The sequence below is a fragment of the Priapulus caudatus genome, unplaced genomic scaffold, assembly GCF_000485595.1.
Source record: "Priapulus caudatus unplaced genomic scaffold, Priapulus_caudatus-5.0.1 Scaffold1107, whole genome shotgun sequence".
NCBI classification, from domain to species: Eukaryota; Metazoa; Priapulida; class Priapulimorpha; order Priapulimorphida; family Priapulidae; genus Priapulus; species Priapulus caudatus.
The window spans coordinates 1-22,053 of record NW_014578168.1 but is presented as its reverse complement, the minus strand read 5'-3'; the positions used below and the strand labels follow the sequence as shown (position 1 = coordinate 22,053).

The 22,053-nt window shown below is 43.4% G+C and overlaps 2 protein-coding genes across 2 annotated transcripts in view; one reads left to right on the top strand and one right to left on the bottom strand.

Moving 5' to 3' along the window:
- The window catches only part of LOC106815410 (BTB/POZ domain-containing protein KCTD5-like), a 30,671-nt gene extending 12,602 nt beyond the window's left edge, over positions 1 to 18,069 (top strand). Inside the window, exons 3-6 of the mRNA XM_014819866.1 lie at positions 539 to 633; positions 11,734 to 11,829; positions 12,143 to 12,277; positions 14,084 to 18,069. Of these exons, the coding sequence (XP_014675352.1) occupies positions 539 to 633; positions 11,734 to 11,829; positions 12,143 to 12,277; positions 14,084 to 14,110 (353 nt within the window). The 3' untranslated portion in view covers positions 14,111 to 18,069. The remainder of the gene's footprint in view (positions 1 to 538; positions 634 to 11,733; positions 11,830 to 12,142; positions 12,278 to 14,083) is intronic.
- Positions 18,070 to 18,209: 140 nt separating this feature from the next.
- On the bottom strand, positions 18,210 to 21,746 carry LOC106815409 (SPRY domain-containing SOCS box protein 3-like). The gene is made up of 5 exons (XM_014819865.1): positions 21,691 to 21,746; positions 19,914 to 20,075; positions 19,579 to 19,719; positions 19,300 to 19,428; positions 18,210 to 19,043 (listed from the first exon to the last, which is right to left on the bottom strand). The coding sequence occupies exons 2-5, from the start codon at positions 20,065 to 20,067 to the stop codon at positions 18,787 to 18,789; spliced, it is 681 nt and encodes a 226-aa protein (XP_014675351.1). The 5' UTR covers positions 20,068 to 20,075; positions 21,691 to 21,746; the 3' UTR covers positions 18,210 to 18,786.
- Between the last annotated feature and the right edge of the window lie 307 nt (positions 21,747 to 22,053).

Below are 22,053 nucleotides of genomic sequence, written 5' to 3'. Positions count from 1 at the left end.
GCAGTCTGAAATAGGGTTCCTTTGGACTGATTGACCTCCGTACGTTCTTCAACACCATCAAAAATGAGGCGAGGGGCAGGGAAGGCCCGGGAAGACCCAAACTCATGTTCCTTGATCCTGATAACCTTAGCATTTGACCACCGGCAAGAATATATTATAACCAGTCATGAATGGTTTATTTACGATAATAGTGACGGTAATGCACATGGAAGTCCATAGTGACATATACATATACATATATATTATTATTATATATATACTTATATGTATGTATCCGTAATTAACTAATTATCCATAACGTATAGTCACTCCAGTGTTGAAAACAGCCTAGATTTACGCACGCACGCACGCACGCCGCACAGAACGCACGCACACACATGTATATAATGTTCCTATGGACATCTTTATGTGCATTACTGTCACTATTGTCGGTATATATATATATTATATATTATATAAATATATATGTTATAGTATATAATATATATATATGTATAAAATTGTTTCTACAGTTCATCAGTCTCTGGTTGTGTTTCAGGGGTGCTAGAGGAAGCGGAATTCTATAATATAGAGGAACTTATCAAATTAGTCAAGATAAGGATATCTGAACGTGACTCACAGAAGCAGCAACTGGTGAGCTATTTATACCTATCTATCTATCTGTCTATCTATATATGATATCCATCCATCTTGTCTGTCCATGCATCCATACCATCGTTCTATCACTATCCATCGATCCATCCATCCACATCCATCCATCCATCCATCCATCTGTCTGTCCAAACACTCCATCCATCCATGCCATCCATCCATCCATCCATCCATCCATCCATCCATCCATCTATCCATCCATCCATCCATCCATCCATCCATCCATCCATCCATGCCATACCATCCATCATCCATCCATCCATCCATCCATCATCCTCCATCCATTCATCGCATCACCATCTAGCCATCATCCATCCATCCATTCCATCCATCCATCCATCCATCCATCCATCCATCCATCCATTCATCCATCCAGCCATCCATCCCATCCATCCATCCATCATCATCCATCCATTCCATCCATCCATCCATCCCCTCCATCCATCCATGCCATCCATCCATCCATCCATCCATCCTCCAGCCCATCCATCCATACCATCCATCCAGCCATCCATCCATCCACCCATCCATCCACTCCATCCATCCATTCCATCCATCCATCCATCTTTCATCTTTCTCTTCATCCACCCACCATATATATATATATATATTATATAGTATATATATAATATAATATATATATATATATTATTATATAATATATATATATACACACATTATTTTGCTGAAGAGTATTTTGACATAATTCAGCTTTTGAATATTTGCTGAAGAAGTGTATTGCTCACTAGCAAAGGTTGAAACTATTCTGCTCTTTAATAATTATGAGAAATCTACTGCAACCTGAAGCAGTTAAGGAAAGTATTGGGCTGGCCACTCCTGCAGCCCCCACTGCCACCACCGACCCTGACCACCACCACCAACCAACCACCACCACCACCCACCGACCAGCCACCACCGCCACCGAGCACCATCACCACATGTCGATCACACCACCACCACCTAGCAGCCCACCAGCACCACCACCAACCACCGCCGCCGCCGACAACCACCCACCACCATCACGCATCCGCTGCTGCTTCCAGCGCCGCCACGATCACAACTGCAAGAGCTTACACGAACTGATAGCCAAAAATAATTCCATGTTTCCCTCCAGAATGATTTCTAACTTGCTGTCGTTATAAGTCGATTGCTCGGATTACTATTATTGCATTGTTTGGTCTAGTGGCCATTTGCGTGGTGGCTGTGTGGGGCTTGTGGCACTGCAATTATGTTATTCCGTGCGAACCGTGCGAAAGCACATATTAGACCGAGGACAGGTACTTAAAAATGGGAGTTTTAAATCAGGCATATTTGGTCGATTGAAGCTCGTCTAGTTTTGCTAATACACCCATACAATGCACCGCAACTACACAACGCAACACAAACGCAACGGACATGCATGCACACAGATGTCTACTCCGCACTCAACATCAGTACCAACGCTATCGCATCCACACGCACGCACGCACGGCACGCATATATACGTTCACTGGCAGTGCATACACGCACAGCGCACGCACCATGCATGCACGCACGACGCACGGCGCACGCAACGCACACATAATGTCATACGGCACAGTGCGTTGCACGGACGCAATGCACGCATGTTAACCCGACCCCAGCACTTACATTCAAAAGGTTCGCGCACGGGCACTCGCATGCAGCACATTTGTGCACGCAGCGCTGCACCGCACTTACCATGTATTGTCATGTATCTGCCAACTCTGGTGTTGGCAGGCCGCATAATTGAATTGGGGTGCTCTGTTGCTGTATCCTGTTTCTCAATTACAGGCCCGATTATTCTGCATGATATGCAAACAGACAAAATAGAAACGCAATTGAATTTTTGTCTTCTAAGTGGCCAGCCAGCTATAGAACCATGCCAGCTGTATGCTGTACCAAGCACAAAACATAACACTCTGCGTCATGTTCTGTTACCATGCAACTACATGAAGAGATTATATATATAACCACACACCATTCCGCACGCCTCCACGACAACAACTCGTTTCTTCCACTGGCTTCAGATTCGCTAGTGGTTGTCTGGGTGAATTTCCCTCTACACGCTTTCTGCTTTAGCTGCGAAGAGTGCTTTTTTTTTTTTTTTTTTTTTGGCAAAGTAGCATCTTTGTCTGCCATTACATAGAGTTTAGCCTTCATGCATTAGATTTCCGCACGTGCTCTCGGTACGGGTTAACTCTTTGATTATTGCGGAAGCAAATTCGTATGATTCTCTGCTTCAGTTCATATACACTCATATAATATGAAAGACGTGCGTGTGTATGTCGTTTAGTAAGTGCGCACGCCAAGTCAGAGACAGATTGTGTTCGTGATAGCAGTTGTCGATATAATACACACACACGCACGCACACGCACCACACACACGCACGCACGCCACGCACGCACCACACACACACACGCACGCACGCACGCACGCACACACGCAACACACGCACACACGTGTATATATACATATATATATATATATATATATTAACATTCGCCTCTCAAATCTACACAGCTTTGTAGACATTGAGAATTTTAATAATACTCTATTGTGAACTTCGTTCGATAGCTGCGCATTACTGGCATGTGCGCGATTTTTTCCATTATAAAATGGAAAGCGAGGCAGATCGTCAATACGATTTTTCTCAACATTATCTTGGAATTTTTCGTGATCAAATAATACAATTTTTTCGTCGCAACGACGATTCATTCATGGCGTGCGCACCGTGATGGCTGCTGCTCTGAATGGCTGCTAGCTCTCATGAATTTGATTTCATTCAGCCAAGCAAATCATCGAAAGTTATGTATATACATACACACACGCACGCACGCACGCACACCACGAATGCACGCGCGCACGCCGCACCCAGAGGTGCACACTCACACCCACATATACACACGCACACGTACAGGTGCATATACGCACGTACCCCCTCACCCGCACGCACGCACGCACGCACGTATACGCACGCTCACACATTCTGTTGCTCTCGCTTGAAATTGCACTGTCTGTAAACTTCACATTCCGCGAGCCTTCTTAGCTCGTGCTATATGTAGTAGCTCGTGCTTCATGTGTTTCAGAAGTAGATAATCTACTATCCCTGTTATCCCTATTCTATCCTATTATCCCTATTATATTATATATTCTTATATTATTATTTTTGTTTTTATTTATTATTATTTTATTATTATACTATTATATTCTATATTCTCTATATTATTATTTATATATATTATATATTAATAATTATATATTATGTATTATATACTATTATATCAAGAGCGGATAATATACCTAAGTGTACAACGGAAAAAAACGGGGAAATAGTGCTTATTTCCAGCGACTACATTATCTCTTTGCCTGCGAGGTCTAGAATAATTTCATGTTATTGCATTAAGCAGAATTCCTTGCTCTCTACACAAGACCAACCGCTTGTCAATAGCGATACTGCTAGGCTGAGATATCGGCTCGCTAAACCTCCCTCTCACATGCCAAAAACGCCGCCCTCGTATCCACTTCTGCCACCATCCTACACGCGGTAAGCATTTTGGCTATCGGTTTCCGTCAACTATTGGAGCGCTGATAATTGATGTCATATGCCCAAATTTGGTACTGTTACTACACTGATAACTGAGCTGCGTTGTAAAAAACTTGATGGAGCCGGCTCCATCATGACGGGCATTAGCCGTGCTAGGAAAGATAATGGAAGATAAGGGCATAGGCGATGCCCCCGACAGATATGTCACCTATGATAACCGAAGGCTATATATATTTACAGAAGCCCTAGCCTTGTAGATATGTCATATCGTTACCATGTTATGGTGAGATTATTGTCACATTACATTGTTTCACATAAGAAGCCTTACTCTTTCCCCTGCATAATGATTTTATATGCCTATAGTCATCTATATTAGTCATGTCGTAGTATTTTCATACACATTATGTTACATTATTCTACAGTCTAACATACCTGAATCATTTACTAACACAATTAATTCTCGTTCGTTCTGCACAAAATTAAAATACCCCTAAAACTTTCGTCGAATCTTTTTTTGTGCGCAGATACGAATTCGAAAGCAATTAGGCATCTATCCATAACTGTTAAGTGGCTATTAAGGAAATTTTAGGAGACACGTATGCAAATTAGGTGCGCTTAGTGAGCAAAAATTCCATGCATTTCCGACGTCCATTGTTATTGATCTTTAATGACACCACGTGATCTGCTATTCATTCCATCCGAGTGTCTGTGTACGTGAGTGAGTAGAACAGAAAAAAGTATTTGAGCTGCATGAATTTTTCAGAAAGCTGAGCAGAAGTGTACATAAAATGGACATAACCGGTTGCTGGTTGTTTCACCTGACTTCGTGCCATATGACACCGCTTAGCATCGCACGCACGCACGCACGCACGCACGCACGCACGCACGCACGCACGCACACACGCAACACACGCACACACGTGTATATATACATATATATCAGGAGTACATAATAGGGATGTATATATACTCCTATTATGTACTCCTGATATATAAATATATATTAACATTCGCCTCTCCAAATCTACACAGCTTTGGTATAGACATTGAGAATTTTAATACTCAACATTTAAAAGACGTCTATTGTGAACTTCGTTCGATAGCTGCGCATTACTGCATGTGCGCGATTTTTTTCCATTTATAAATGGAAAGCGAGGCAGATCGTTCAATACGATTTTTCTCACATTAATCTTGGAATTTTTCGTGATCAATAATACAATTTTTTCGTCGCAACGACGATTCATTCATGGCGTGCGCACGTGATGGCTGCTGCTCTGAATGGCTGCTAGCTCTCATGAATTATGATTTCATTCTAGCAAGGCAAATCATCGAAAGTTATGTATATACACGCACGCACGCACGCACGCACACACGAATGCACGCGTGCACGCGCACCCACAGGTGCACACTCACACCCACATATACACACGCACACGTACAGGTGCATATACGCACGTACCCCCTCACCCGCACGCACGCACGCACGCACGCATGCACACGTGCTACAGGCTATAGACAAAAATATACTGGGCAAAAATGATAGGAATACGAAATGCATGTGGAACAACACATCTCAAGAAATTTGCATCTTTCTGAATGACCGCAAGTTACATGCCGAGCAGCATAATGAAGTGGATTAACTCACAAGGGTAGGAATAGACAGTAAAGACAGGAATAGAAAAGAAACGTCAAGCATCTGTAAACCAGCCTAGAGAAATAGAAACATCTTGCTCAAGCTCGATCATTTCTTAATCCACCTCCGTAGCAGGTCCATGGAGACAGACAACGAAGCTGGCAGCTGTTCATCGACTCTACCTCTAACTCTAAGTAAAGTCTCAAGAATATTTGGCGCATAAAAGTGGGTCTAGCTGGATCTCCAATAAAGACCCGTGGCTGCAAACCCAGCCAGAATCCCGCAACATCTAAGCGCAGAAATGTTATCGCACGGCCAGCGAGCGCAAAAAGGCGCGGAGAAAATCGCGCCGAAAGCGTGCACCTATGTGGAATGAAACCCGCATCGCTTATTTGAAAGGAGAAGAACGCAGACCTGATCCAAACCATGTTGCGACGGTCAGCTGCCCCTTTAGTTGTGGAGGACCAAACTCTATGTTCTTCTAGGAACGAAGAGGATTAAGTTAGTCTGAATAAGTAATGGGAAGTAGAATGTAAAACAGTGGCAGTGAAACGGTACCCTTGCAGCTTCCATGTAATTGCCTCTGCTTTATGACCGTAAGCGCATTTAAATGAGCTCTGTCCTTCTGCCACCGCAGGTCTCGTAAGCCAGGGGGCGGGCGCTGGGGGTCGGTCGGCCCCCCCCCACACACATACCGGACTCAAATATTGGGCCCTAAAATGGCTTAAACTATTTCAAAATTTTCTGGGGGGCATGCCCAGACCCCCCTAGCTACTATGGGATCGGCTACGGCGCACGGCCTCTCGCAAACGCTGAACGGTCGTCAAACTTTGCCATGTGCGTGGCATGCTTACGTTATGGTTGTCATAAATGCTATGTACGTGTGCTGTAGTGTGTTGTGTGCGTGTGTGCCGTGCAGTGCGTGCGTGCGTGCAGTGGCGTCGCCACATGCGTGCAGCTAGCGTGTGATGTGCGGTGATTTCTAGTGACAATCACAAATTCGGAACTTGATTGTCGTTTTCGTGTAGTGTGTTCTCACCTACTTGTTGTGTATATGCGTGTTGGCACGGTTTTGCTGGTGTGTTGTGATAGTTCAAGTGACCTAGATGCTAGGTTAGCTGATGCGCTGCATTGTGCGTAGCTGGTGGTCTCTCGCGCGGCCTACATCGTGCGTGCGTTGCGTAGCGCGGCTCTGGCGCCGTTGCGTTGCGGTTAAGTGACTCCCCTTTGACCTTTACCAACAAAAAAAAGCGCAACAACTAAAAATTGAGAACAGGAAACAAAAATTTGAATTTTTTCATTTTAGGACCCAATTGCACGCACCGCAGACGCGTGGTCGCGCGCACGCACGGCACGCACGCACGCACGCTAACAGACACGCTATCGCAGCTGACCGACGATCACTACCACACACACAGATACCACAGACTTCTCACAGCAAGGGCATGCACGCACGCACGCACTGACTCAACGATGGCACGCACTGCATCACAACACTAACACACTACCACCGTTCGATGACAGTGACACTGCCAAGCGTGCGACGCACCAACACACACTCACTTACTCAATTATAATATGTCCACATCGTAAAAATCTTTAGTGTTTTTGTTCAGTCCGCCTAAGTTTTTCTTGCATCTGAGATAGCTTCGCACACTTGGATATATATATGTAATATTCGTTATAATTGACTAGAAATGGGCGACAAGGGTATCCGACCAGGTTGTACCGGCGGGACGGATCTGATTAAAATTTATTTCAGCTTCTAGACATCATAGGAAATAATCTAACTGCCTCAGATGCGTACTTTCTGAAATGCACCAATTTTTTAAAAAAATCTTTGGCCGGTGAGAGTACACCCCAAAAACCTCCCCACATTAAGATGGCGGCTCGGCCCCGCATTATTTGCAAAAACCACACAGAAAAGATAAGCCAAAAAAAAAGTGTAGCGTTTATTTCCTTCCTGGACACCCCTTTTCTATATAAATGCTCTGGAATATCCGCCTGTGTGTGTGGTCACTACTACATATACTCAGTGTTGATAGTCGCTCACTCTCGTGCTGTGCGCCGATTCGGCCGCAGTTACCACGGGTTGCCTACCTCCTCTCTTCGCTCCCCACCCCTCTCTCCTGGTCTTCCATTCCCATGTTGCTAGTTGTAAAAATATATTGTGGGCCGTACGGACTCGATGGCTAGGTATGTGGAGGTAGCACTTTCTTCTGCCCGATCATCCGCCCCACCTCTACACTCCCTCTCGTTACGGCGATTTACGCCCCTGTCTTTTATTTTGCATTGCCGCCCCCCAAGTACTCGGAAAGCCTGGCTACGCGCCTTTTTTCGGTTGCTGACCGTGAGTGCCGAGATATGACTCCCTGCGGGCAAGCGTGTGCCTCGTATTATAAGCCAGGAAGGTGTGAGATATGACGTTCACTGTAAATTTATTGTGCGTTGGCTCCTTAGTGAGCTGGGCATTACAGCTAGCTCCTGCCTTGCTGCCACTCATCGGTTTTGCGCTGCCCTACGACATGCAGCACAAATAAACAGCGCCCTGTCAATACTGCCATATCGTTCGCGCGGGTTCTATGCGTCGCCTCTCCATGTTTAAATGTGCGTGCGCGTTTATAATTAGTTGCTATGGAATCGGTGCAAGGGAGATGGTAGGCGGCGTGTAAAAGCTACGAGGTGTGAATGTTCGCACGCTGCGTGTACATGTGTTGCTATTACGTGTGATGGCGACGACGGTCGCGTAAGCTTGCCTGACTGACTGGCCATGGTGAAATACAACTACAGTGAAGCCTCATGCATATATACACCCGCGGCTCTGCGCCCGGGCAAAAAGCCAGTGTGATTTCAGTGGTGCAGCGAAAATTCAACGCTTTAAACTGATTTTGAAAAGGGGAGGGGGTTTCTTCACTAGCACTTACATCCTGCTATACTGCGCATACTTGGTTTGGTATGTTTCTGGTCATTATAACGCTGGAAAACAATGTGGAAGTCGAACAGCACTGCCTGCTGTAACATAGCATGTCCTGATTGGTGGAAATGAGTTTGAATGCTGCGATCCAGAGCACTTCACCTTTAATATGTCGAGGAGTTCAAGCGAATAAATTTATTCAAGTATGATCATCATAATATAGTGACTATGTATGTCCCCTGTATGAGAACAGTAACCCTTGTGCAACACCCTTCGTATGTGGTAAGCACGAGGGTAGATGTGGCTCCGGCATCCATCCCAGCAGAGCGGAAAAGGGCCGATTTGCGAAGTCGCCAAACCGATATTAGCAGGGCTGGTGGAGGAAGTTGGCAGGAAATCACCATGGTGATTGAAACATCTTCTTTTCATCTGCCGGTTTCGCCTCGTGGCTAGTGTGTCGTCACCAGCTAGTGAGGGCAAGGCGCCTTGTATACATTGTCCTGACTCCTGAGAGGGCAACAAAACCTCCCACAGGTTCTGCCCACATTATTGTATATTATTTATGCTGCTATGCAATTAAAATGTAAGTTTGTGCCAGAGTATAACAGAACAACGCGTAGATGAAACGATTTTATAGTCCAATTAGACATGCTTCTAATAATATGCATCTAACCTCAGCATGCTGCATATAACCCTAACCATGAGTAACTCCTTTTCGTATCACTGCGTGTAAGGACGTTATGTTACGCTGCGACCGGTAGGCAGTCGTAGAACGGCTAACGCTCCATTAGGAGTGTTCCCAACTTTGATATCATTAATGATTAATGATTAATGATTAATGATTGATAATCCTAACCCTAACCCTAACCCTAACCTAAATGACAGTAAAACCACAAACTAATATATGACCATGACCATATATATATATATATATGTTATTATATTATGACCATTAATGACATTTAAGTTGGGAACACTCCTAATGGAGTATCACCGCGTAGAACTACGCAAAAGAAAAAGAATCTCTGAATTACTGTTTGTATGTGAGTCGTGATTTTGCCTGTGGAGCGCATGCTAATGCTAGCATGCAGTCATAAGCATCTCGGTGCGATTTCATTCCTGCAAGACTCCCACATTCTGCCCTATTAGGCTGTCGTAAAGATGTCTCGTAACGCGTCAGTACTGTGCATCGTGACCCTGGCTTCGTTTTTGCTGCATATATCGTCAAAAGTCGCGCGTACTTGTCTACGTGCGTGCGTGCACGGAGCACCCAGCTTCCCCGTGTCTCTCGCTGTCTCATACAGTGGAATTGCTCCTCCATGGGCACCTATTACATGCATGTATTCATGAAAACACGTAGAAAGTGCGGGTTATTGCCATAAACAATGGATCTATTGCACGGTTACACACTCGCCATAAAATCCAGTCCGCAAAAAGTAGGAGTGCTGGAACGGCTAAATCGCAAACTATCATTTTAACGTACGGTATCGACGTACGTATTGCCGGCAGCGTTTAGCCGATCTAGGAAACTGCCTCAGTGCTCCCTGCTCATGATGCCTGGATCAAACGGGGGGGGGGGGGACGAAGCCAGCACGATGCAGATGAGTTGACTTGCTTGCAATCAGTGTAATTATCGGAACGTGGTAACGATCTTGACAGCTAATAACCATAGATAATGACAATGCGTGGTGGTCGCTTCATATTGGTATATTGAACACCAGTAGCTGCTCGGCATTGTTTCTAAAAACATACGGTATGAAAAGTTGAACAGCTCTCATAACTATCGTTTATCTGAGCTTGCAGTATGAATATGTACAGGATTTCTCAGGCTTGTATCTCCGAGCATGTGGTCTAAACATACTCACAACAGTGTTTTAGCCAGAGACCCGTCTACCCGTCTTTTGGACGGCCTATTCTTGGATGAGACGGATAAAATTTGATAGAGACGGCACGAGGCAGCCCAATTTTACCCCTGCATGAAAATAAAATCATATCCTTCTTCCAACAAAACTATATTTTTTATTTGCGTGTCAATATATTGTCAAGATGGTGAGACTCGCTGATTTTTTTCCCTTGCTAACACCCTGACTCACAGGTCTCGTCAGTGTTGTATATCTGAACGTGTGGTGTGAATATATGTACAGGTTCACTCGTATTTATGGGCATGCGGTGTAGATGTATCAGGGAAAAAATTAAAAAATATTTTTCGGGGGCTACTTTTCAAGCTCGCGTGCATGAAAATAACACTCTAAAATTTGGTTTGCATTGAACTCTGGTTGAGATGTATGCGCAGGGTTTTTCGTCAGGGTTGTATCTCTGAGCCATGTAATTATGTGCAGAGGGCGCCGCTCGGATCTTCTAGCAATTTTGCGTGTTAACAGGCCTATCAATTTCCACGGCTCCGGCTACTCGTCGTCTGATTGATTCGCGCGCCCTTATATGGTCTGATTCAGTCTACAGTAGGATGTGAGCTTACAGGCTTTCACCATGGCTGCGTCACATCCTTCTCCTGATCTACTACTACCACCCCCTCCCCCTCACTCTGCACTCCTAATACCAATCCTCTGACCCACTCAGGACTTATTCTATTCCCCTCATTATCTTGGAACCTAATGACTACCACCTCCTTCAACTCGAGACTTCTCACTATCTTTACGTCCCCCCCCCCCTTCTCTCTTCCTCTGGCTTTGCCTCCCTCTTTACGTGAAACTCCCTGTTATCCCTCCCACCACGTATTTCAGGACTCACTACAGGTCCTACCTCCTCACTCGAGACTTCCTCCAGCCTTCTCTCTGCAGGCGGACCGAGGTCGAAAATCCGAGCCTAAAGTGCTATAAATAACTTGGAAACCTTCTAGAAACTTGGAAACTTTCTAGAAACTTGGAAAAATTCTGAGCGTTTTATGAGGGTAATCGAGTCTCGCGTAAACAGAGGTATTGGGGAGAATGCTCATTGACAAAAGTCACTGACGTTGACGTTGTGTCTTTCAGGAGCGGAGGAAGCACGTATACCGGGTGCTGCAGTGCCAGGAGGACGAACTCACACAGATGGTGTCTACAATGTCCGACGGCTGGAAGTTCGAACAGGTATACACAGCGAGCGAGGGAGAGGAAACAAATCGGCGAAAGGGGGTGGGAAGGAGGCAGGAAAGAGAGAGAGAGAGAGAGAGAAAGAGAGAGGGGGGAGAAGATAGAGAGATTTTATCCTTATATTTATAGCCAGTAATCTTCAATAACAGTTCAACAGTATCAAATCAGTATTCAATTCAGTAACAGTTAAATACAATAAAACACTAAAAATGACAAACAACTAATAATTGCAGTCCACATATAGAATGCAGTCTATACGTCACGATGCTTGGCATGCGTTCCCCGTTCGTGCATTATCGCATGTTTACAGATTGTCAACATCGGGTCGACGTACAACTATGGCAACGAGGATTCGTCAGAGTTCCTGTGTGTCGTCTCGCGCGAGTGTGACACGACAACGGCCAATGGCGTCGGCGAGATGAGGGAGCCACAGGACAACAGAAAGGTAATTGATATCAGAGGTAGAAATTAACTTTTGAACAAGGCAGTCCAACGTCCACAAATATATTCCATGTTTCCCTCCAGAATGATTTCTACTTGCTGTCGTTATAATCGATTGCTCGGATTACTATTATTGGAATTGTTTGGTCAGTGGCCATTTGCAGTGGTGGCTGTGTGGGCTTGTGTGCACTGCAATTATTGATTATTCCGTGCGAAGTGCGACAGCACGAATTTAGACCGAGGACAGGTACTTAAAATGGGTTTTAAATGGCAGGCATATTGGTCGATGAAGCTGTCTAGTTTTGCTATACACATACAATGCACACGCAACACACACGCAACACACACGCACGGACATGGCATGCACACAGATGTCTACTCGCACTAACATTCGCACGCACGCACGCACGCACGCACGCACGCACGCACGCACGCACGCACGCATATACGTTCACTGGCAGGTGCATACACGCACACACGCACGCATGCATGCACGCACGCACGCACGCACGCACGAACATATGCATACGGCACATGCGTGCACGCATGCACGCATGTTAACCCCAGCACTTACATTCACATACGGGCACTCGCATGCACGCACATGTGTGCACGCATGCGCGCACCGCACTTACATCTATTGTCATGTATCTGCCACTCTGGTGGTTGCAGGCCGCATAATTGATTGGGGTGCTCTGTTGCTGTATTCCTGTTTCTCAATTACAGCCCGATTATTCTGCATGATATCAAACAGACGAAAATAGAAACGCAATTGATTTTGTCTCTATAGTGCAGCCAGCTATAGAAGCCATGCAGCTGTATGCTGTTACCAAGCACAACATAACACTTCAGCGTCATGTTCTGTTACCAACTACATGAAGAGATGTATATATATATACCACACACGCAATCGCATTCTTCACGTCGCTTCAGATTCTGCAAGCTATAGTTGTCTGGGTGAATTTCCTCTCCTTAGATGCTTTCTGCTTTAGCTGCGAAGAGTGCTTTTTTTTTTTTTTTGGCAAAGTACATCTTTGTCTGCATTACCATGAGTTTAGCTTCATGCATTAGATTTCCGCACGTTGCTTCGGTAGGGTTTACGCTTTGATATGCGGAAGCATTCGTATTGATTTCTCTGTTCAGTTTCATATAACTCATATATATGAAGACGTGCGTGTGTATGTCGTTAGTAAGTGCGCAGCTGCCAGTCAGAGACAGATGTGTTCGTGATAGCAGTTGTCGATATATACACACACTGCCAATGGCGTCGGCGAGATGAGGGAGCCACAGGACAACAGAAAGGTAATTGATATCAGAGGTAGAAATTAACTTTTGAACAAGGCAGTCCAACGGACGTGGACTCCCTGCCCAGAAAAAGAGGGAGTTCGCAGCAAAATGGGGGAGTCCGCAGTCTGAAATTCAAAACTAAAGATGTTAACAATAACGCGTGTGCTTATTTTGAAGATTCATGCGGTTGCACGTCTGCCAAATTGTCTTTGTATATTTGCTGAAAAAATACGGTAATTCTGAGAGGCCGTGCTCCGGAACGAACTAGTTAGTATAGCAGAATTTTCAAGGAGTCGCACGGACTCCTGCATATGTCAAATCAGGGAGTCCGACAGTAAATCATGGAGTATTTGACTTCGGACTCGATTGACTTGACTTCGTTAATTTCGATTAAATCCACCATGTTGGTGAAACGACTGTCAAAATCGGCACGGAAATATAAAAATCATTATTTCGCTTTCCTCTAGATTTATTTTCCGCCAGATCATGGGAACGTATCTTTAATGAGATTTGTGCTATCTAGGTTCTGCAACAAAAGGGATCACGCTAGATTTCCGATCTCAACGTCAGCTGGGCTGTGAGGGACAGAGCCACCTGCTAGGTCTCCACAGCTACAAATCGGTCACCCGGCCATCATATCCATGCCGACATGATCTCAGATGCGCGGTAATTCAACTTCATCTTTCTGGCAAACAAGAATGGCGGTCGCTCACGCCACCAGATGGCGTTGCTGTATGTGCGACGGTGTCCAGACACATTCTTTCCTTGAAAGTGCGAGTTGAATTGTCGTTATCAGCCTGCGACCTGAGCTGGTGTCGTGTGAGTAAACCTCTCCACGAGGCTTGGAGGATTGCAAGGGGAGAGACTGCGGGACTGCAAGCACATTACAGTTGTGCTGGAAGAATGTAATCTACGGGGGTAAGCGAAAGAAGGCAGCCTTCTCACGTGGGATCTCAAAGAGTGATGTCTGCCGAGTGTGGGGAAGATCCTCTGCGAGGTTGGGAGAAGGAGAGAGCTAGCTCGTGGTCACGTGAGAAAACCGTGGCGTAACAGGTCTGAGAATAAGCGATGGGGAATCGCCGTGGTAACGTATATCACGGATAGTGTCGATAGTTGTAATAAGACATGTTATCGTTTAGTCCTAGCCGGTGATAAAAGCGTCTTTTGTAATGTTTTACCACTTTCGAAATTATCGGTAATATAGGTACGAGCGTGATCTGAACTGCTGGCTTAATTTCAAGGCAATGAAGAGCCACAGTCGATGTGTCCACTGTCTGATTTGTTGGGTAAATATTTTAGTTATTGGATTCTGGTGGCGCTAGCCTTGTTGTTATGTAATAGAATGAAGCTGACACTAAGGGCTTCATCTTCTGTTAAGTTGCCTGATTTGTCCTTGTTCTTTGTGACGTTTTTTTAGTGATGATAAGCTTTTAGGTGCATTTTGATATTTTTCCTCTTACTACAAATGTGTAGTATAATCTTACTGATCGCCCGATTTTTTTCAAACGTTACGAATTGTACAGTTGGGTGCTTGAATAGTCTGTACATATAATTTATGCCAGGATGTAGAAATAGTTTATATTATAATCGTACGATAGGTGTACTACAACAACCATAGCACAATTGCTTGGTTCCTATAACCAATGAGTCATAAGACTGGTCTATTACTAATTAAGACATACTTTAATGGCCTAATCATGCAGTTTTAGTTTATTTTAGTTTATTTGGACTCCAACGTACATACAATGTTGGACGTAACTGTACATTTAAGTACGGAAGTCGGACTTATGAAATGCGAAACGCTTGGCTGTTCAGAGATAACTCTGCAAAAAACCTCAAACGCAGATGTGGCTCAACGACATAGATGATTCCAGAAGGACAATCAATGTGCAGCGGCCCACATAGCTGCTGCCGTGTCTCGCATACACTGACGTTCCCAAAGTTTTGGTAAATGGAGTAAAATCTAATTGGGTAAGAGGACCCGTTGGCGACTGTAGAATGATATATGATATCAACGACGTGTAGCTGGAGGTCAGAGCGCGTGTGTATATATGCGCATGTCATCTTACCGTTATTCGATCGATACTTCCCTACTTCTGAAAGATTATTGGTGATCCATCCTTCAGTCGTAAGGATTGTAGCAAGGATCATAAAACTCCGTCGATGAGGTGTAGTTACTGAATGGAATTTTACCGATTACGAATGTAAAGATGTCACAGATCATATTTGATTGGGTGTAGAAGTTGTCCCGAGAGATGAGGCACGTTGAGATTGTAAGATGTCTTATCGCGGCATTTGTAGAATGATCGTGTCATAAAACCCCCTCGCCCATCTTATTCACCCATAATTACATTTACTGCCGCAATAAAGCTTGAAATCCAACGTTCGTGTATTTAAATATATCGTGACAATACCTATATCATGTAACCAGCAGACTTAATAACTCAATCCGGCCAGATTTAGTGTTTTTTTCATATGATGTGCGCACATGTAGGTTAAATTGCCACACAAGTTGTAGTGAACGGTGCTGCTACATACGACGTTTGCAGTTGCTTGTGAATGATATCCTGTGTGATGACGTCTTACTTATGCAATATTTTTATGCTTGCCACGTGGAATGGCCACGAGGCTGTCTCTATGAACTATTATCGTAATTTGTTGTCTTTGTTTATTTGTTTGTTTAGCATTTTTGATACTGGTAGTAGGAATCTGTGTGAATTAGTGGCATCTTCCTTCTGCTGAGCTAGTTTTCAGAGGCTATGTTCTTTCACAGAGAACTGGCCCGTTCTGAGGCAGAGGCTGAGGCGTATTATGTTGTTACGGATCTTGCTGTTATTTATAATGTGTCATCGTAGTGTTTTTGCTTGAGGTTCGATGTACTATTTTTTTGTTTTGATATGCAGGTGTGCCAGAGAAGTTGATACTTTGTTTTCAGTCAATTCAGTTTTTTCACAGCTGCGATAAATTTTAGATATCGGCGACGCGGCGTTCATCTAATTCATTGAGCGTGGATGGATAGGTATCGGGGAATGTTTGCAACTTACGTCTATTTGGAATCGTTTTTATTGGGAAAAATCTATAAACTGGATGTGATTTTATTAATCAAAAGTAATGAATAAGAAACCGGGTTTACCATTATCAGTGTTACGTTACTTATCTCTCCACTTTCAGACTGTCACCATGCATCTTCATTGCTTCTGCTGCCTGCGTTTAGAATTTCAATGTGTTGTTTTTAATCGTTCTCATCAACTCTGGCTGACCCGCCGTTTGAGGGCTGGTTATGTTTCGTTTCAATTTAGACGTTGTATTCGCTGTGGTAATGTGTAAACATTGATGATGTTGTGCCATATGTGTCGAGTCAGTATTTAAATTATATCAGCATTTACGCTGGCATTTATATGTGACCGTCGCTTATTTGTTATGTGTTATGTGAATTCGACCTTGATGTTTGTGGGGGTTAGACGATGCATGAGTTTGCTCCCCATGAACCTTTCCAGTATTCTTTTACACGTACGTGTTAAGTATCTTCATAGATAATTAACGTCGCGTGATATAGCACGCGATGCTAGATTGATACCAAATACGCTTCTCTTCCAGTAAACTTTATAGATTTGGTAACGATCTCATTAATGGAGGAATCTAATTATTGAATAGCATGCAGTAGAGGAGAAAGTACAATGTGTTGAGTAGTGAGGAGGGATGGACTGATGGATGTAGCGAAGCTACCTGGAAAGGTACAGCTGTGTATGATTGATTACTCTGTCGCTATTCTGGCATTTATGGAATTATTGCTGGTCGTAGTGGCAGGCTGGCACAGTTTACTCCAAGATCCTTTAACGTGGCTTATTGAATAGTTGTAGCAACGTAATACAATTTTAAAACTAGTACATACCTATTGCCCGCAGTTGGCATTCATTAATTGTGTCTCTAGTCCTTTACAGGTATTCGTGTCTCTACATTACATACCTGTCCAGATTCGTATTTTAGTACTGAGGATGCAAAGGATATTTTCGTTTCTTGATTCTGTCTGGAATGAATATGCGATGTGGAAAGAACGAATGTGTCGCTGTTTTCTCTCTATATAGAGAGAGCTTCATGCATGAAACCACCGGTATAAGAAAACAGGTCTTACTAGAATGTATTAGCAAGAAAAATTGAGTAGCATGTGGACACAGAATGTAACAATACGCATGGTCAACTACGAATCTGCGCAAATATGCAGTAAATATGCGTAGAAGTATCTTCTTTTTACATTTGTGGGAAAATATGCATGTCCACGTTGTTTATAATCTGTGAGGGTGGTTGTCAGAGAATTTCCAGAGGAAAAATAATAACGTCCGTCTGATTTTAGTGTTGTGCAGTGATATATAGGTGGTAGTTGTCTATTCCGTTCGTTCTTGTAAATATGACTTTTGCATTCACTTTTGAACTTTGACATTTGCTTTTAAACCTGGACAAACAGCATATACTTCTGTTGAACAAAATTTGAATAAACTATTTTTGATTTTCCTCTTGAATGTTCAGTGCTTTTTTTGTATTGGAACAGTTCACAAGATAGTTATATTTGGGATTTTGCCAAGTATCTTCATATGTGGCTTTGTTCAGTGAACTAAAAAGCAGAAATTTATTACCTATAGACAGCGTTAGTATTTAATTTTTGACACGTTTTTATTAATTAGTTTTATGTACACCTGAGAAATCACATTTACTCAGTTAGGTCTGATTAATGCATAAACTATAGCAAGCTATACAGATAAATGTTGTAATGTTAAACATATATATTATAAAAATTCATTTCATACAAAAATACATCCACCCAACTAAATGTAAACCTTGCCACTACTATGAAAACGAAATCGTGATGAATCGTTCTCGGTCAAAATCCTACCAACAGCATTTTCAAACAAGTTCACGATTTAAGATGGAGATCTATGGAGAAGAGATACCAACCCCCAGTCATATTGCAAGATAAGCCTCACTCCCAACAATCTCTAGCACTCGGGTAAAATAGAACCATCTAGTGTTATCAATATCTCCCTACTTCAAGAAAAGCACTACAAAATTTGTAACCATGCGACGTTCCATCTGATGAAACACCAGCACTCTACCAGCCACGTCTTTCGATGACTAATTTCCCACAGCGCACGTTTTTAAGTTCCCGTAGAAAAATATCACAGTAAATGCACATACGCACAAGGAACTACGTGGCATACACCCGTACGTTAGTCACATCTCGTTCAGCCTCCTCCCTAGCAGTGCGGGCAAGGGCAACTCGCCCGCGTTGCCTCTACACTGCAAGCACTTCAGAATCTTCATGCAGCACTGCTCCTGCAGTGAGATGAAGCGGCAGCTGCGATGACATAGCTCCAACTCGTTCTCGGCCACGGCGGAGCAGACGACGGGAAAGAGGTCGCCCGCGGCGGAGTCCAGCCCCGTGAATGCCACGCCTAGCAGCATCCCGTTCTTGTAGAAGGATAGCGTGCCTGGTAACAAGAATGCATCAGTGACGGTTTCAGCGAGCCTGCAGATGGAAGCGTGTCGTGTCGACATTATTGGCGAGACCATGAACGCATGCATTAGAAACTTTGCAAATGACTGACTTATGCATCAAGTATCACCTGTTGTTGGTGGTAACATTTAATCAATGTAGCGTTCTTGTTGATATCGAGGCTTTAATTCCGCATACATTTACATCCATGTGTCAAGTCGGGATGTTCAGGTGATAGACGTGCGAATTACCTTTGTAAAGGTTAAGGTGACATCCGATGACGGTGTTCGCTTCATAGAATGGATTACAATATTGCTTGCTTACACCCCTGTGCCAGCTGGTACCCTTATAACACAGTCCCCAGCTCTCACCATCAGAACCTAACAGCAATAATTTTTATTAATCAGACAATACAGGTATGAATATAGGTATGGTCGTTTCTGAAAACGCAATACAGGCTGTTAAAATGATAGACTGATGGAAATTTGCATGTTACCACTGCATTTTACACTATACTATTACAGGCTTACCTAAGAATTTCTTATGACTTAGTTGGTAGTAAGAATTGGCTGTTGCGACACCAATCCTTAAAGTCTTGCCCTGCAGAGCTTCAGTGAACACCACCTCCCAGTAATGCTCCCCATGGTGAAATCCTTTTGAACCACATACTCCTGAATATTAGATGAGGAAGATATGGTTTAGAAATTATTCATCCATGAGTGTCTTGTACATGTGTTGGCACAGCACATGTGTGTGTTCAAGTACATTGCATGTGTGCATATATACTAATCCTATATTGATCACTATATCTTTATATAATAATTGAGTACGTGTGAAAGTTGGAAATGTGGAACAAACATGCTACCTCCAGAACTGTTACTGTCTGCTAGTGGATCTGAGAAGAAGTAGCATGAGAGGTTCGAATCAGATAATTTGGCATGTGTTGATTTCGAGTCCACATCCCAGTGCCAGTCCTGTGTCAAGTACTCTGTGTGGAAGGTGTGATCGTCTGTGCGCATCACTGCAACTAAATAACACAGCATTCTTCTTTGCCTGGGTAACCAAATATAATTACATCACATCGAGACACATTCACTTAAATCTCTTCTTTTTTTTTACTAAAAACTACTTTATACTGATCTCACATCATTAGATAATTTCTTTCGGCATTATATTATCCTGATTATATATTTCTTTCGGCATTAAATAATATCTGATAACACAAATTATTGTTTGCCAAAAACTTAGATATTAATAAAAAATAATTTATAATTATATGGCTAGTGGCAATCTGCCACTTTTATAACAAAGTACAGACATATTTGATAACCACAACTAATTAACGATTACCAAATGTATATTTTGTAAGTACATTCTTATACCTTTAATTTACCTTTCTTAACTTACAATTTAACATTTGTTGTCATGATATTTTTATAAAATAAAAGGTGATAAAATCTATTTCAGAAACTGATGTGTGGCAAGTGTTTTATGATATATAGCCTAATGTTATTATTAGCCTAGTGAGTTCTGCCACACTTGTCCATGGAAGGGTATTGCCGCTCATAGGGTCTATGTCCCCCAGGTTACTGCCGGAACGTACCTTGATAACTATCTAATATGGTTAGGGTTAGGGAGTAGGCGTAGGCGACTCCCTAGACTCGTTAGTGGAGTAGGCGAGGTACGGTCCGGCATATTAGATAGTACCAGCAGAGCATATAAATCACGTTAACGTGATTTATATGCTCTGGTACCAGGGTACGTTCCGGCAGTACCCTGGGGGACATAGACCCTCTCAGCGGTATTGCCACTATTGGGCCCTAGAAAAGCATCAGATTATATAAATTTCTAGGTTCTACCCTAGCTCTAGTACTATAGCCCGCGGATCGCTGCCGCAGGGCTATAGCACATTCTGCCATAGCTGTAATCTAAGCAAATGGTCCCAACTGATGTGACTCCAAGCAGCTATTGTGTCGTGAAAGGGTGCATGTATTATTAACGGTGCGGTGGGTAAAACTCGCCGCTGCATGCCGCCAATGTGCGCACAATCGGGAGCACAAGCAGGGAACCCCCTTGTTTATTAATACGAGTGCACATAGGCTGCTTGGCGTATTTAGCAACATAATCCGGTGACTTTTACGCCGTGGCGCACGCCACATGCATTTGAAATGTAATTTCAATAAGTGCTGACTTTGAGGAATGAACAGCATAAATACCTGTGGTAAAGTTGTGGAACGGGTTCAAAAAGATAGGTGAGAGTGTCCATGTTGCATAGATACCGGTAAGTGTTAAAAAGTCCCGATCATTTTTACGTTTTGTGGAAAATTTTTTGGTCACATCAGTTGACCATTTCTTAGATTGAGCATATGCAGATGTGCTAGTAGACCTGCGCAGCGATCCGCAGGCTATAGTACTAGAGCTAGGTTCTACCCCTACTCTTGTTGGGTTACATTAGTGTATCTAGATTATAGTATAGAGATTGTAGATCAATCACTGAATCAGTGAGTGATTTACATCACAAAGAATACATAATGATTAATGAATAATAATTTAATAATAATATTACTTTATTAATATTAGACTTGCAGTCGCTCTAAACGTGGCAACAAACATAGTTTAGTTTGTATTATGAGATACGCTACCACAAACCACGCCCAATCTAACGTACTAGTGTTTTTTATGTACCAAAGTTGTCCTTCAGCGNAGCTTTCCGTGGATGGTGGAGATACGGTGTAGCCACCTATATAGAACGACCACCTGTCTGTTCACAGCGTTAACAGCTTTCCGTGGATGGTGGGGATACGGTGGATCCACCTGTATAGAACGGCCACCTGTCTGTTCCCAGCGTTCACAGCTTCCCGTGGATGGTGGTGATACGGTGTAGCCACATGTATAGGACGACCACCTGTATAGAACGACCACCTGTCTGTTCACAGCGTTCACAGCTTCCCGTGGATGGTGGGGATACGGTGGAGCCACATGTATAGGACGACCACCTGTATAGA